The sequence below is a fragment of the Kryptolebias marmoratus genome, linkage group LG23 (genome assembly GCF_001649575.2).
Source record: "Kryptolebias marmoratus isolate JLee-2015 linkage group LG23, ASM164957v2, whole genome shotgun sequence".
In the NCBI taxonomy this organism is placed as follows: Eukaryota; Metazoa; Chordata; class Actinopteri; order Cyprinodontiformes; family Rivulidae; genus Kryptolebias; species Kryptolebias marmoratus.
This window is the reverse complement of record NC_051452.1, coordinates 6,927,276-6,943,922: the sequence shown is the minus strand read 5'-3', so window position 1 is coordinate 6,943,922 and position 16,647 is coordinate 6,927,276. Positions and strand designations below refer to the sequence as shown.

General features: G+C 44.1%; 1 protein-coding gene across 4 annotated transcripts in view; it reads right to left on the bottom strand.

The window, feature by feature from the left end:
- Positions 1-21: 21 nt before the first annotated feature.
- The window catches only part of LOC108242207 (plakophilin-4), a 49,425-nt gene continuing 32,799 nt past the window's right edge, over positions 22-16,647 (bottom strand). For all 4 annotated transcript variants that reach the window (XM_037973951.1, XM_037973952.1, XM_017426922.3 and 1 more), the window contains exons 8-22: positions 13,006-13,176; positions 11,683-11,884; positions 11,179-11,311; positions 10,356-10,569; positions 8,636-8,819; positions 7,110-7,227; positions 6,329-6,523; positions 5,535-5,708; positions 5,180-5,330; positions 4,685-4,877; positions 2,913-2,997; positions 2,711-2,828; positions 2,260-2,388; positions 2,085-2,158; positions 22-1,997 (exon numbers count right to left, since the gene is read on the bottom strand). In XM_037973951.1, the coding sequence (XP_037829879.1) occupies positions 1,740-1,997; positions 2,085-2,158; positions 2,260-2,388; positions 2,711-2,828; positions 2,913-2,997; positions 4,685-4,877; positions 5,180-5,330; positions 5,535-5,708; positions 6,329-6,523; positions 7,110-7,227; positions 8,636-8,819; positions 10,356-10,569; positions 11,179-11,311; positions 11,683-11,884; positions 13,006-13,176 (2,399 nt within the window). In that variant the 3' untranslated portion in view covers positions 22-1,739. The remainder of the gene's footprint in view (positions 1,998-2,084; positions 2,159-2,259; positions 2,389-2,710; positions 2,829-2,912; positions 2,998-4,684; positions 4,878-5,179; positions 5,331-5,534; positions 5,709-6,328; positions 6,524-7,109; positions 7,228-8,635; positions 8,820-10,355; positions 10,570-11,178; positions 11,312-11,682; positions 11,885-13,005; positions 13,177-16,647) is intronic.

Genomic DNA, 16,647 nt, shown 5'->3' with positions numbered 1-16,647 from the left:
GACAAAAATAAAACCCCAAGATGAATTGTTAGAATATTTAATCCCTATACATATATGAACATTGCACATTATCATCATCATCATTTTTTCCAACAGAAGACAGATGAAGATTTAGTTTTTTTTGTTCCGTTTTGTTTTTGGTCAGGTCACAAGTAAATGAATAAAAAATAACGAAATAATAGAAAAATCTTCTGCACACAACCACATAAAAAGTTCTACACATTGAATACGACAATGTAACAGGACAGTTAATCCATTCTATCTGTACAAATACACTTTTCTCCCCGCTTATTTATTTATTTTTTTTCTGTCCCGCATACTTTCGCCCGACGAGAAGCAAAGAGTCGCGTTCGAAACTTCAGATCTGAGTCTTTAAAGGTTTTCGTGGTCTCCAAACCAGGTTGGAACGATATTTAATAATTTATTAGACAAACTTTTATCCTGATTGGATAAAACATGATTTACAGTTAAACATTGATTTCACCAAAAACAGCCAAACTCAACAGGTTCTTTCTCTCCTGCGTTCAGACGATATCTACGTTAAAGAGCTGACGTGTTTTTACTGCCGAGGGAACCGAGTCGGTTCACGTGAACAAACGGTGAAGTGAGGGCTGATTCTTTTTTTAATCCTTTCTAAAAGCAGCTTTTGACTAAGCCTGTTTCGTGGAAAAAAAATAAAAAATCCTACGTTGCCTGCAGGTTTGTAAGCATTAAGGCTGGTAAAAAAAACAAAAATACAATTAACCTCCTAGAAGCTGCATCTCGTTCAGAACAAAACAGTAGTTTTCTACTTTTTCTTTTTTTAATTATTAACCCTAACCCTGTCGTTCACAGAGCAACTTCCTCACCGGTACTTTGACCTTAAAGGGATACTGTACTTCAGTTTCTTTTAAGCGGGATTGTGTCAAGTGCCGCAAGAAGTCGGTATCTTACCTGCATTGGACAAAAGTTACTACGGGACTGGGACGCCTTCTCACCTTCTTGGTAAAGACCGAGACGTCGTGAGGGTGAAGGACCGACAGATCCGAGGAAAAGCCAGCCAAACGTCACGGCTTCAGGATGACCGTCTGTGCTGCAGGGGGTCAAGCTGAATGTTTAGACCGTCTAAAACACAAAGGATGAACTTTCCTCAGACATTAGATTGTATCCTACAAATACAACAAGGCAGCTCCCGTAAATATGGCGTTATTTAAGGGGAAACTAAATACTTGGTAGGGATCTAACTACAAGCTTAGATCCGTACCAGAAATAAAACAAACACCGTCCTAACCCAAAGGATCCAGTTTAAGACGTGATGGTTCCACGTAGCCCTGAATACACAACAGTCTTGGCTCCTCCTCTCTTCTGCAACTACTGAATAAAAATTTCAGAACAACCTTATCCGATTTCCTCGCTATTCTGCACCTTTTGCTGCTAGCGCGACCTAACTCGTATCCACTCATATTTCTACGGCTGTTCTCCAAATACTCTGTTAGCTTCAGGAGAATGCCAACTGCAGCCTCCTGAATATAAGATACCGACTACTCGCAGCTACTCCACGCAACCCAATAACTAAAATAAGCGATGACAATTTCCCTTGGTAATGCGCTCACCGCCCGACTTAGTCAAAAGCTGCAAAAAACAAAGCGAGCCCTGGTTGTTCGGTCCAGTTTCGACACGAACGCACGCACGTTCACGTGTGTCCACGACCGCTCGACTCCATCCAAACTCGTCCGCGCGGTAAAGCGCGCCGTGTCCGTTTACACCCAGGAGTCGGGGGAGCCGGTGAAGTTGTTTGCCCTGTTTGTAGGCCTCCGAGTTGTGGAGTAGAAATCCACGTAGTTGGTGTTGGCTTTGAACTGGAGCGACTCGCCGGCGAAGCCGTCGGGCGAGGACGGGGTCAGGTGGACCGGCTCGTCCTCAAAGTGCTCCTCGCCGTAACCTTGTGGGGACGACAGGTACATTCTGTAGCTGTTGTAGTTTTTCCTGTCGGGTTCGTCGTAAAATGGCTCCGGGTGCTGCGAAGGACATTATTTTATTTATTTATCAATCCAATGCGGTGATTTCAGTGAGAAATATTTGGCTGAGTTGAAACGTTTCCTTACGTGGGATCTTCTTAAATCCTCTCCTGACTGGGAGGAGTAAGTCCCAATAAAATAGGGTGTTTTCTTCTCAGACCCTACAACGACGAAAATGTTATAAATCAAATTTTGCCCGTTCCCAGTCAGACTGAAACAAGGGGACCGTGTACACGTCCCTGAGGGACTCTGCGCCACAAACCTGTGTACTGCCTTTTGTGTAAACTGTCTCCGTAATACGTGTCGAGTTGCATAGATGACTGCGCTCTCTGGTAGTTGGAGCTGTGTCTTCTTATCCCGAGCATCGCAGGTGAGGATGTCGCACTGCCGCCTGGGGAAATCGAGAAAAAACAATGAAATGTAAGAACGTTGCTTTGGTGACTGTCGGGAGAATTAAAAGCAAGTCAGATTCATAATTTGGGACTTTTGTAATATTCAAAGTTGACAAAATGCCAAAATGGAGGGAGTAAGAAAGCTTTACAAAGAAGAGCAAAAAAGTTAGTGGACGACATCCTCTAAGTTGAACGTGTTGGGATTTGAAAACCTTCATCCCAAAGTCTGAAACGTTAATTATCTCGTGCTTCTTTCAGTCTGTTAATCTGCTCTGTGACGTTAGTTTTGTAACTTAAACTGACGATTGTCGGCGCTCAGACCTGACTGGATGACGGGGGACATCTGCAGCGGGCTGGTGGGCAGGGTCGGCTGGGAGCGGTAGCGGTCGCGCTCCAGGGTGGAGACGGGGGTGACGAAGTGGGTGTAGTTCCATCCGTCCTGTTCACGCAAAGTACTTTTAACAGGTCATAAAAATACAGCCGGAACGGTTCGAAAATGTGAATTTTCCAGAGGATCGCTCACCTGCTTGTAGAGGCTCCTCAGCTCTCTGTACTGCCACAAAGTGTTTAACACCTGAGCTGCTGCCTTTACAACCTTCATCGAGTACCTGGAACGCAATCGCACAAAAACACACGATTTTAAATTTATTAGCATCGATTTAATGACAAAAAACGAGCACGGGGATGACAGTTGTGGCTCAAACTTTCCTATCACTCACTGCATGATTGTCATATTAATTTGGGGTTTTTAAAGACAGGAGTTGGGTGCAAAAGCTTAAATTTGTTCACACAAATCTTTTCATAAGTGCAGCTGAAAGTTCTGGGATGTCGTAACAAGACTTTTATAATATCTGGTAACGTCCAAACAACCCAGGAGCCACCGAGGCTCGAGCCTGCCGTGAACCGGAAACAACGCTGTCCACAGTGAAGCCAGTTTAACGTCAACAAGGACTGAGGAGGAAAGAAGGCCCTGCTGCAAAAGCAAAACCTTCAAGCTACAGCTGCCCGCACGGACAAGCCAAATGGCCTCTGAAGGAACTTTCGCACAGCAGTTCAGCCAAATGGCCACAAAGACCAGCCGGCCTGGTCCCGCACAGATGTGAGCTTTCAGAAATTGATCCAGCTTGATTCGAACCGAGGAACTCTGTACCAACTATCAAGCGTGCAATTCAATTCAATTCAAAAATACTTCATTAATCCCAAAGGGAAATGAAATGTTGACATAGCTCATTTAGATCAAGGAGTTCTTACAGATGGTGATGGCTGTGGGCAGGAAAGATCTCCTGTAGCGGTCCGTTTTACAGCTAATCTGAAGAAGCCTTTGACTAAAGAGACTCTGTTTTCCGATGACGGTCTCATGAAGAGGATGGTCAGGGTTGTCCATGATTTCCTTGATCATAATCTCCAGAGGTTCCACAGTCATCTCCAGAACAGAACCAGCCTTCTTAATCAGGTTGTTGAACCTTTTTAGGTCCCTGGCCTAAAAAGTGTCATCTCCTCTGCTGATGGCAGAGGAGATGACACTCTCAACAACAGACTTATAGAAGATCTGCAACATCTTGCTGGAAACCTTGAAGGATCTAAGCTTCCTCCAGAAGTACAGTCTGCTCTGTCCCTTCTTGTAGATGGCTTCACTGTTGAGTTTCCAGTCCAGTCTGTTGTCTAGATGAACACCAAGGTATTTATATTCCTCAACCTCCTCCCATGATGATCTGACCCTGTTTCTCCTGAAATCTACAATCAGTATTTGTTTTGTTCACATTCAAGTTGAGATGATTGTTTCCACACCATGCCACAAAACGGTCCACCAGATCTCTGTACTCAGCTTCTTGTTCGTCTCTGATACACCCGACAACTGCTGAAAGGAAGCCACTTCACCTCAGTGGTTGAATCTTGGACACAGTTGGGTCCAACAGGACCATGATCCCAAACACACATCAGAACTGGTTTCTGATTGGCTAAATCCGGCAGACATTAAGCTTCTGAAACGGCCAACTTAAAGCCCCGACCTCAATCCTGTTGAAAAGTTCAGGACCAAACAAATTAAATGAAGCAGAGTGGTCGAGTATGAACCAGAATCAGACCAGAAACCGTGGAAATGTCACAAAAACAAAAAACACTTCAGTGAACATGAACACAAACATTTACTCTCACTGTTTAGAATCTGTAATTCAAGTTTTTAGCCAATAGTTTTAATCCTGTAAGAATCATTCTGTGATTCTGCAGTAACTATCTGACTCATTTTAGATCAAATACAGAAACCTAAAAACAGAAGGCATTTATCTGTTTTCGTACCCTTTCCCTCGGCCTTTGCTGATGTCCACCAGCTTCTCTATGCCTCCGCTGTCGGCTAAGGCTTTGGCATTCTCTATGTTGCGGCTGGTGACCTCGTGCAGCGTGCAGCACACCGACGCCACCGTCTCGTCCGACAGCACGGAGGGACTGCCACCGGGCAGACGGTTCACCAGATCCCGCATGGCGTACTTCCCTGCAGGAGTGGAGGGACCGATCAGACCTGGGTTATGGTTTCATCAGGTTTGTTCTCACTTTCACAACAACATTTAAAGGTTTGTTTAGTCAGATGTTAACTGACACCACCAGCTGGATCTTATGTTTTGTGTTTGAATGTTTTGTTTTTTTGTTTGTTTGTTTTTAAGTGTTGAATAGTTTCACCACAAGGGGGCGACATTTGATTAAAAACTTCTGGGAACGAGCCTGAAGTGTGACGGTGATCTTTTCCGTTTTTCAGCTCTGATGCGTGTGTGTCTTTGTGTGTGTGTGCGCGCGCACCTATCAGCTCCTTGTTGCGGCCGTCCAGTGCCATATTTCGGAGCGCGGTGGCGACGGAGCAGACGACCCGGTCGTTGTCCATCCTCAGCAGCTCCACCAGGATGGGCAAACCTTTCTCCTTCCGCACAGCTGCTCGGATGTAGGCTGAGAACTGAACAAAGAAACACTTCTAAAGAATATGAAGGACTACTTCGACATTCGATTCCAACAACAGCTAAATGCAGCTTGTATAAAACCAGACAAAACCTAAAATAAGCTACAGCTGTACCCTCATGTTTATGTTTTTGCACAGCACCATACATGCAGATGAGTCGTTTTTAAGAGACCGGTTTTAGTTTCAGGGTTGTATCCCCACCTTCCAGTTCCCGGCAGACAGGTTCTGCAGGGAGCCGGCGGCCCCCTCCAGCGTGGCCGGGTTGGAGCTTTCGGCCAGCAGGTTGAGGTACGGCTTCACCACCATCGGGTGCCACAGAAGCTCCGCCCCTCTCAGAGACTGAGAGAAACCTGGGACCTGTCCAACGCCGTCCCACTGCAACAAACGCAGAACAGGACACTGTCAGACTCTGTAGCTCCGATCCACTCTGAGTCTGACAAAATGGCTGCTGCAACTGTTCTGTCATCGGCTTCACGTCTGATTGGCAGTTATGATAAATTTGTTTAACAATCTAGTTGTTAGCTCTTTTAGTGCCTCTTGTTGTCACATCTGAAGCCTCTTTCAATAACTCTTAGTCATTTCTCTTGTCTTCATCTTTGTGTGAGATGTTATTTGTTCTAAAGAAAGTTGTTCCGTATTTGTTGGGTTTCATAAACCACTGGACAGATTTTAATGAAACTCTCACAGTAAACATTTGATCGACCGCTTCATTAACTTTTGGAATTACCCTGATTCAACATGGCTACCACAGCCAACAAAAAAGTGGCTGTAACTCAGTCATTTCTTATAGATATTGAGCTAAAATCTGATGAGGTAGCACCTGGGAGTTATTCAGAACTGCTTACGCAGAGTCTCTGATTAAAACTTTGTCGTAAAAACAGGAATAAAAAGGAAACAGTAACCGGTAAAAAACAGAACTTTGATTTTCTCGCTCTTTTTTCCGCCTCGTTAACTTCCAGACTACAAACATCGGCAGCTTCTCTCCTCCTCTGTACCTTCCCTTCAGGCCAGCCGCTCCTCTTCCTCCCTCGCCTCCTCTTCCCCCAGCAGAGGTAGTCCAGCTCTTTGGCCGGGGAGGAGAAACCCAGCAAGGTGTCCAGCTCCTGGTTGCCGAGGAGACGGGAGGAGGGCATCTCCACCTCCAGGCGGTAGGAGAGGTTCCTCAGGGTGCACACGCTGTTCTCCACAATCTTTAAGTCACAATAAAAAAATTAATTCAGTTTTTCAAGCTGCTCCTCTAAAAGCTTCAACTCCTCCTTAAAACTGTGATGTTAGAACAAAATAATTTGGCTTTTAAGAAAAACAAATGCGTCTCTGTGTGTGTCTGTTTCTAAAATATTGACATAAAGTATCTATAACTCCGTCTATTTCACAGATCTTCAGCTAACACCTGATGTGGTAGTAGCTGAGAGTCATTAATAACACGGACTCTGAGTCCTAACAGACTGAGAATATCAATATTTGACATGCTAGGCCTTTAATTTGAATGTAAACAGAATATTTCTTATGCACCTTTATGGATCAGTGTGGCAGATACAGTCTGCTCCTTTCTGCAAAGTTAGCCATCTCAAATCTTTGCCCTGCAGACGTTAAAATCTTAAATCTTGTCATGAGTTCTACTTCCCGACAGAAATAAGAAACAATAACGCTGCCCCTGCTGAGCCACCAAGAGAAATTATAGACTTTCTCGCTAAAAACATCAAAACTTCGTACAGAGACACAATCAGACACAATCAGATCGTCCTTGTCATGTTTCGGCGAGGACTTTAAAAGCACCTTGCTGTCGTAGTCGGAGGTGTTGACGCAGGCTCGCAGGATGTGCAGCAGCGAGTCGATCAGACCCTCGCAGCAGCGCAGCTGACTCCTCGCCTCCTCCCCCGCCGAGCTCAGGTTCCTCAAACACAAACACACACACATTCAGACCGAGGCGCAGTGAGCGGATTCCCCCACAGGGTGGCTCAAAAACCTGCCCGGATACAGGAAAAAGGAGGGAGCTCACCCGCCAATAGGAGCAGAGAACTCCCACAATGCATTTCTATACCATCAGCCTGCAGCTTCACATCAGTGAGTGACGGGAAAGGCTTCAGGCTTTGGTGCATCTAATGTTGATGCTGCTTTTTGTGATCCTGCTCTTTCTGCACAATGAAATAAATGTCTAATAAACTGATTTCATCAGTCGAACGAGCTGCTTTTCCACCATCGGTCCCAACAGGTAATTAACTCAGCCTTCAATCAAGGCTTCAGCTCTTAAAGGAAGGCTTAGTTCATTAGTTCACTGATATCGGACCATGAGATGTGAATTTATAGAATCATTATGATGCAAAGCAAACAGGAGAAAAAAGAATCAAGGATGAGAAAAGTCTAGAAATCATTTCAGTTCGTTTCCAAATAAGAGACGGCACGTCTGCAATAAGGCAAAATCAAAACAGAATATTATACTTTGAGGATTATTTCAAATCACATTACAAAATAAATTCACAGCTTTAACGCAACGAGCAGGAGGAGAACCTTTAACTTCTTCCTGGTAAAAGATAATTAGTTGTAATTATTAACGCTTCAGAACCACGTTCAATAAAAGCCTGACTCTGATCTCTTCTGACAGCAAAAACTCCTGATAAATCCAAAGATATGAGGGTGAAATTTAATGTTGCCATCTTAAAGAGTTTAATAAAGGGTCAGTAAACCTCGTTTCTACAACAGCAAATTATTAAACCTTTCAGACAGCGCATGTGAACGTAACTCTTAATTAATTGCCAACATTAAATTGATCTGTAATAATAAAACTACGAATGTTACTCAGTTTAAAAGTGAACTTTACATGTACTCATTTCAAAGTGTTCATTTAACCAACTAACAACTGTTAAAGTTTATTTAACCTTATTTTATCTAAATAACAGCTGATTTACCTTCTGCTTTCTTGTTTCGTGCTAACTGAGAGAATACTGTCATTAAAGTTATTCATTATATTGTTGTAATTTTTCTGTGGATACTTTAATGTTGCTGCATTAATAACCAGATCAAAACAGCATTTATAAAGAGAACGACCAACTACATGAGGATTCAGCAACATGACCTGCCCAAATATATATTTTAAAAATATTTAAAAGGTTTTACTGAAAAGGATTGCTCGTTGATATGAAAAACAGTTTTTATAAAGATTACTAACAAGTGGATGACCAGGAAGATAAAAATCTTAACTCTACTTTAGGATTTTTGCTTTGACTGTTCATGTTTAAATGTTTTATGTGGATCAGACGGCTGTGAGGATGATGAGGGTCAAACGGTGAAGAAACGGGGCTGACCTCAGGCAGCCGGTGGTGTTGCGCAGCAGCAGCGACGACTGGAACTTGACTTTGTGTTCGTCGCGGTGAGACACGCTGCTCCAGCCCGAGTGGGGGATGACCACCGTGTTGGTCAGGGTGGACAGGGCGTCCCGGATGATGGTCATCTTCACCGCGTCGCACGAGGACAGGTTCCACAGGACGCCTGTCGGTTCACAGAGAGCTCAACAACTGCGGTGTGTTGTGTTTTTTTGAATATTCAAGTTAAAAACCAAAGAGCGGACAACATCAACACAACCCATGGTCCAGGAGGAAACAATAAAGCTGCTAAAACACAGGATTTTTAACCTCTAACTACGCATCATTCACTACTAAAACTCTACGGCCTAACTTGTAATAAATAAGCAAAGTCGAGTCATATTTTGTTGCCAACAATTACGAGTCGTTTGTTTACAATCGGACTCTGACGAGTTCACTTCTCCTGAAAAGAAAACGGAGATTAAAAAGCGTGAGGACGAGAGTCGACAGAAGTGGAGGAAATCGAGCGGCGGGGAGCGTTATAAATATAAGGTTGGGGCTGATATCGGATGAAATGAGCCGAGATTCTCCGGACTCTAACGGGAGAGTTTCTGTAACTATTTGTTGTTTTACCCTGATGAGTTTGAGTTACAGTCATTTAGGGATGTAGAAATCAAAAACACTGAAAAACTGCACATTTTGATGCGCTGCTAATCAACGCTGCTTCAAAAAACACCTGAATCCTGAACCTGATTCCTCCCTGCAGTTTTCAGGAGCGACTCTTCGGCTTCTTCATCCATTCAGACAAGAAGCGGCTCTTCTCAAGACCCTCAGCGTGGTTTTCATGACCCCAGCTTTGAGTTTTGTGTGACTTTGTTCTTAAATATCTTCACTTTGGTCTGTGTTCCCAGTTGACTTTTCTCCATTTTAAATCAGCAGCTCATTCATTTCTTTGTAAAACAGGGAAAGATAAACGTCTGCAAACATGGAGGAACCTTTCTGGAAATCCAACCTTCGAATGATGAATGAAAACCTGGAAACCCCTGCAGCCGCACGAAGCAGCGGCTCGACAATCATCAAAAATCCCGAGCGGAGTTTCAAAAATAGCAGCTTTTTGAAGCGTCTCATCACAAGGACTCTCCCTCTGCAGCTTCGTGGCTGCCGGTGCTCAACAGGATGCGTGGATGCGTGCGGAGCCGTCGCCGCCATCCTGTTTCCAAAGCACATTATCTGAGCATCTGTCCTGACGACTGCGCCGAGATCTGCTCTGTCAACAGTGAGCGCTGAGTGTTTAAGCCTCTGCCACTCTCACCTCCCACAGAACAGCCGATACACAGATTAATACGCTGCCAGGCAGCCAGTCAGACGGCGGAGCGGACCGCCACGCTGCCAGAACGCCGGCCAGCTGGCCGACAGACCTCGCTAACAGCCGAACGCCCACACGCATCACAGTAGGATTTACCGTGTCACGTTTGTCATTTGGAGACCCGATTTCAGTCATTTTGATGCTTCTTACCAGAATTTACACTGAAATAAAGAGATTACAAACATCCATCTTTAGAACCACGATCACCTAAATGCGGTGGATTAAAGTCAGAATTAAGGGCTGATAATCAGAGTATTTGTATAAACTGTTTGCACAGAAAAAACAAAAATCACTGAGATTATTTGTATATTAATAAACACAAATTGTACTCGGTGAAATTTAAAGACGTCCACGTACCAGTGACCAGCTCGCGGACTTCATTGTCGGTGGTTTTCCTGAGGAGGCGCAGCAGAGCGGGCACGCCGCCGCAGTTCCTCAGGGCCACCTTGTTGCTGTCGGTGGCCTTGCCGTAGACCAGGTTCCTCAGGGCTCCGCAGGCGCTCTTCTGAACCTCAGACACCTTATGATCCAGCAGGTCCACCAGGTGCTGGATCCCTCCCAGGTGACACACCTGGGAAAAAACGATTCAATTTTCAGGTTCTGACCCGCAAAATAACAGCAACAGAAACAAGGATTTATAGTGACACGACTATTCTTTATACTTTGTCAAAAACAAATGCCATTAGCAATTCTCTTAAAACTCATTTTATTACTAAAATTTTTGTTCCTTCAATAAGAAAGCAGCAGTCAAAATCAAACCAAATGAAACAAGAATGTGGATTTGTTTCACGTAGGACTGGTTTGAAATAAACGCGTCTCAGGGGAGCGGGACACTCGCCCGTTTCTCCTCTTCTGTGTTTAAACTCCGGCTACACGAGCAGGCGTGAGTCCAATTAAAAGCAAACTTAACGGCGCCGAAATGCCTCTCGCGTGTCGAAGCCACCGCGTGTTGGCGGAAAACAGAGCGTTTCAGCGCCGGCGTGTTTGGCAGCGGCTCAGTTAAAGTTTTCTCGGAGCAGATGGTGCTTCGGCACCCAGAGCTGGGGTATGCAAAGAAAGAAAACTGAAAATGATCCCAAATAATTCTCGATTCTGCTGTTTCACATGGTTTCTGAACGCTGCCACTACTGACCCGTGAGTTGTGATGCATCGTGCTGTTATTTTTATCCCGTCACCTTACCTCCACCTTGACCCTGTTGTCTCCGTAGCACAGGTGCTGCAGGTAGGCTGAAGCGTTGGCCTGGACGGAGGGGAAGTGATGCTGCAGCATGTGGATGACCTCCGGCAGCTCGGGGTCGCGCCACGCAAACTCCCTGCGGACAAACGAAGAGGACGGTTGTTAGAAGGCGAGCCCACCTCTGATTTTATATTTTAATGAAACTCTGTAATCACTGGATGTACAGATTCAAGATGGCTGCCTCAGCTAATCCACTCGACCTTTCACTGGTTTCAGATTAAGATTTACATCCATTAGCTGTGGCAGCCATCTTGTGTCAGTAAAACTTGTCCAATGGCTCGTGAGATATTTTGCTAACAGACACACAGATTGACCATTGTTATGTTGTCTTAATACTGAAGTTTTAATGATATTTTTTTTACTTTTTTCATAATGTAAATGCAAAGGTTGGGAAAAATATGGACAAACATACCCGGCCACATACACATATTAGGCCACTCTCTGTACCTCGGGTCCTTATGGATGCTCTCGATGGACGGGGTCCGGGTGATGACTCGGTCCACCAGGGCCGAGTGTCTGTGGGAGTAGACGGGCTCAGTGGACACCCTGATGGAGTCCACGTACGCAGCTGCAGAGTTCAGCCCGAAGCTGCTTCTTTGGTACGGCAGCGTGCCGCAATGGCTTGTGGTCCGAGGAAGGGTCCCCATACCTGAGGACGCAACACGAGACAGCAGACGTGTCAGCTGGGTTTGGTTTTACTGACTGTTTATAACAAGCTTCAGGATCTACAAGGATCCGAAGAGAAAACGATGAATTATATAAAGCTATAAAACAGGCGTTGAATAATTTAAAAGGTAGCAGCACGAAGTCTGACAGGTGAAACCGGTCGAAATTATGACCAAAACAACTTCTCAGTTCTTTCGCTCAGTAAACTCTCCCTTTAAAGACCCTGCAAAGAAGATGAAAAGGTTCAGTCTAATTAAGAGCTGACCTCGGGGGATGAGAACAGTTCCTGAGCCTGTATGCTACAGTTTTCGTCACAGTGTTAAAAAGACGAAGCAAAGCCGAGCTTGGCCTCAGAACCATAAAACAGGTACCCATAACTCTTGCCGTTTTTAATTGCCTATCTGACTATCTGTCAGCAAAATATATCATGACAATATGGATGCATTTTAATTAAACTATCACAGTAATCACTGGATGAATGTCTACAACTGAATAACTTCTGGAGTCAATCCAATTCAATTTGGAGCTATTCAGGGTTAGCAAATATTAAACTGGCTCCAACTCTGTCATTTCTGCAGATATTGAACTAGTAGCAGTAAAAAGGTAGAAAGAGGTTCTCAGTTAACTCATCTGACTTCCACAGGCTTGCAGGAACTTCAAGGAATCCTACTTCTATTATTTTTGCTTTAAAATCAGCATGGGTCATTGTTTTTAGACCTGATTAATGCTGGAAAGTCATAAAATCTCACAGAAAATAATTGTCTAGTCCTGCACGCATTCGTAGACTTTTTTAGATTTATTTTAAAAGTTTAAGTTAGGATTCACAGTATTATAACATAAAGGTTTTAAAACAAAGTAATGGTAGCTTTGGTAACTTTGTCCAAGCTTCATTTTTCTTCTCTTATCATGTTAGAATAAAAGCTATAAATTCTTCTACAGAACAGGCTTGACAATCACATATCTATCATTACACAGAATAATTTATAAAATATCAGTGATTACATTTTAAGAAGAATAAAAAGGCAATAATTTCTAATGAACATCTTTGAGGAACTGCATCTTTACCCTTCCAGCTGCGTGGTTGGTCGGTTGGAGGTGCAGTACCTGTGTTTGTCCTGTAGAGGGAGCTCTGGGGGTCTTGGGTGGGGCTGTGGAACAGGGGGCTTTGGAAAGAGCGCTCATCGAAAACGGGCGTCATGTGGCAGTCTGGAGACAAGGCCGCCCTCAGCTCGGGATCTATCTGCGCTCTGTGACCGGCGTACGAGCTGTGAAGCCCTGCAGGGGAGCAGAACAGCGCCTGAAATCAGCGACGCAGACGCAAGGAGGTCTGGGGTTTGAAACTCTGTTCTCCCCATGAATGCGTAGCTTTCCCCCAACAGTCCAAAAACAAACATGTTTGGTGTTAAGGGTGGTGTACTCCATCACCTGTGACTTCAAACAAGAGCAAATAAACGGATGGCTAAAGTTCAGACGTTGAGATAACTAAGCACAAAAAGGAAACCTTCAAAATTCAGGTGACTACTTGAGTTTAGTACTTGCAAAAACAGGTTAAGGCATAAACAATAGTTTGCACCACTTCTTGTATTCATGAATCCACATCTACATCTTGTTATCTGCCTCATTTAGAGATGCAAATATCTCTGTGCAGTGCAGACAGCAACCCTAGTTGTGCTCACAAACTGCACCGGGACCCGGGTCACTCCCAGCTCACTGCAGGCACCGGCATCAGCAAGTCAAACAAGCAGGACGAAGGGGGTTTTCCTTCCTCCAATCTCACAGCGGATCAGCTCCAAGAGTGCTCCAATTATAAAGAGGCTTCAGGGCACCGGGGGGGGGGGTCGGTGGATCAGTCGAGTAATTCAAGCAAAAGACTTTAACATAAAGATGCTGATGAAGGAGCCATTCGCTGCTACTGTTCTTTTTTTTTCTTGATTTGTTTAATTTTGAGATAAATAATGAGAGTTTGGGACACAACTTGGGATCTTTGTGTCTCTTATTGGCTCTTTGGTGACACAAACCAAATCTGGAAATTTCAACTTGGTGGATTTTAAAGCTGATAAATACTTTAATGTGTCAAAACGAACAAGGGTTAAGGCCTAAGAAGCTGAGGTATGAACCGAACTCCTATTTGAATAAAAGAGGACACATTTGCAGTTTCACCCTGCAGAATCCCATGAGAACCAAATCTCTTCCGCCATTTGCCCATGCACATCAGGTCAATAAACATTTCATTAACTTAGCATAGATAGAGGAAAAGAGGGCATTTTGTTTTACACAGTATGCACAGTTAAAATAAAATCACTACGTTGGTGCAGCAGGGGGGTGCTTTGGTTCTGGTGGTGGTTATCAACCCTTTAAACGTATGTAAAAAATTTAATTTGCCCATTCTGCAACAAGCAAAAGTTGGAAATAGCTCTCAGTTTGGGAAAAACAGAAACTGCTCCACCAAACTGCACCACCACCTCGTACCCAGAGGTTGATGCTTCAAACCAGTTGGGAGTGAAATGGTTTCCACTTCTCCATAAATATAAATATATAGGATCCTGAATGGACTTACGGGTGCAGAGGCACCAGATGTACACGACCCTTTATTTCAATGTAACATTATTAACTGTAGTCACAACCACAGCTGTAAAACTGTCTGAATTACAGCGGTGGTGGCCATCTTCAGTTGCTATGAAACCTCAGCCACACTTTCCAAAACTTTTCCACAAGAAAAAAAAGATGAAGCAGCTTTACATACTGGCATATCACCAGGTAATACCATTTTAGCTACTATCAATATTAGCCTAATCATGTACATCCATCTTTTGCTTATGTCCCTCATGTAATCTGGGATTATCATGGATCTGCAGGATAATCAAGAATAAGTCCTTAGGGGACATATTAGGCCACTTATAAAAACTGCAGGCGAAAAGAACTAACAACTCCACGTCCAGGATGCATAAAAGGTGCATAAAAGACACTGACATCTGCAGTTTCACACGTTTACGCCTGAATTAGACATTAACATAACGCCTGTCAGCTGATAATCATGTGCTGATGCTTCACGGGGCTTTGTGACACAAACAGGCCTATATGGGTCAAAGAAAGCCGCTTTGTGACGTGACAGAGGGCAGGATGGAGGAGTAAATCTGTGTAGCTGCAGCATCAGCAGCAGGGAGAGAGCTGTCGATGGCCAGCTAATAAGAGGAGGAAGAGCGGTAAATCTGGTTTAATGTTTGCAGAACAAAGTGCTTTTCAACATCGCCGAGACCCCGGTGACAAAGTCAAACACAGCCGGTTCAAAGCTACAGTGTGAGCGTTTGTCTTTGGTGGGAAATTTGCTCCAAAGACGCCTCAAAGACGTCTGTAAGCCGAGCTCAGTGAAGATTCTGGCAGCAGCACAGAAATAATCCCTTCTCAAGTTTCTCAGCCAGCTGCGGCTGTCTGAACCAATCAGAGAGGCACAAAGTCAAAAGGTTGGATCTCCAGGGATGTCGATCAGCTCCTCGTCATCATCTGAGCGAGTCTGGCAGCGAGTAAACTGATAAGTAAATGTCAAAAACAACCTGTTCGGAGACGCATCTCTTTGATGCGGCGGTGATGTTTCAACGCTAATTAACTGTTTTTCACTCTGATGCAAAGTTAGGCGAGCAGGCCGAGCTTTTACTCGCCAACGTTGTGCATCAGTGTAGGTCAAATGTCTTTAATTAAAGCAGGGGTTAAAGCAAAGCAACAACAAAAACACACAGTTTGAAGATTTAAACGCGGAGGGGCACATGGAGTTGGCTTCACACCAGCCAAGCCCCAGGAGTTACGGCTCGAGAAAAAGTGAATCTCCAGGACGGAGCCTCCATTTCTGCAGGCGAGGTGACCGGTTTTATGTGGTCCTCCATCACTGAGGACTTTGAATTGCTCTTAGTCTGACCCCTCGCTCCCCGGGCCTTACCAGGGTCTGACGCCTGAGACAACATAAGCCCACAAAACTCCACCTCATTAGGGTGATTTTACCACCACTGTATTCAGAGAAATCATTGAATATTTACCAGTGAACAACGAGAGCAGTTTTGCTTCAAATGCCCATCCTTAGAGTCCCGACTACAACAGATTTCAGCTCAGTAGCTGTAAATTTCACTGAGTTATCTCCATTTCTGTGTTTCCCAAGGTTGATTGGCTGTGGCAGCCATTTTGAATTGGGTTGACTCCAAAGGTTAACAAAGAGAAATTGCATTTTCTGCAAAAATGCAATGTGAAGAAGCTGAAAACGATTGGTAAAAGTCAAACTAAATGCTTAGCTAGCTAAATGCTAGCTAAAAAGCTAAACGTAGCAGAAAGATGAATAAAAGGTAAAAGCAGCAGAACACCAGTTAAAGGCAGAAAAGTTAAGCTTAAAGCTAAAAGTAGTAAAAGAAGACAAATTAAAGAGATCTCAATATATTTCCATAGAGGAAATCTTTGTAAATTAAGTTAAATATTTTAAAAAGTATAAAAGTTACAAACACCAACACCTGAACGAGCTGAATTAATAATAATTACACCATCTATTTAAAATGAAGAGAAGAAGTTGAACTGTGGAGTTTAGCTTCAGTTCCTCCAGCAGTTCCCCCCGCCTCGTTTCCTCCATCAGTTTGCCAAAAGCAGAGCATGAAAGAGAAATCCAGGAGGAATCCCTGTGATCCGCTGTGTTCACACACGCTGCGAAAGCCTGTTGGAGATCCTTTTCCTGGCTAGTTTTCCTTCTGCGAATCAATTTGCTCGTCCAAT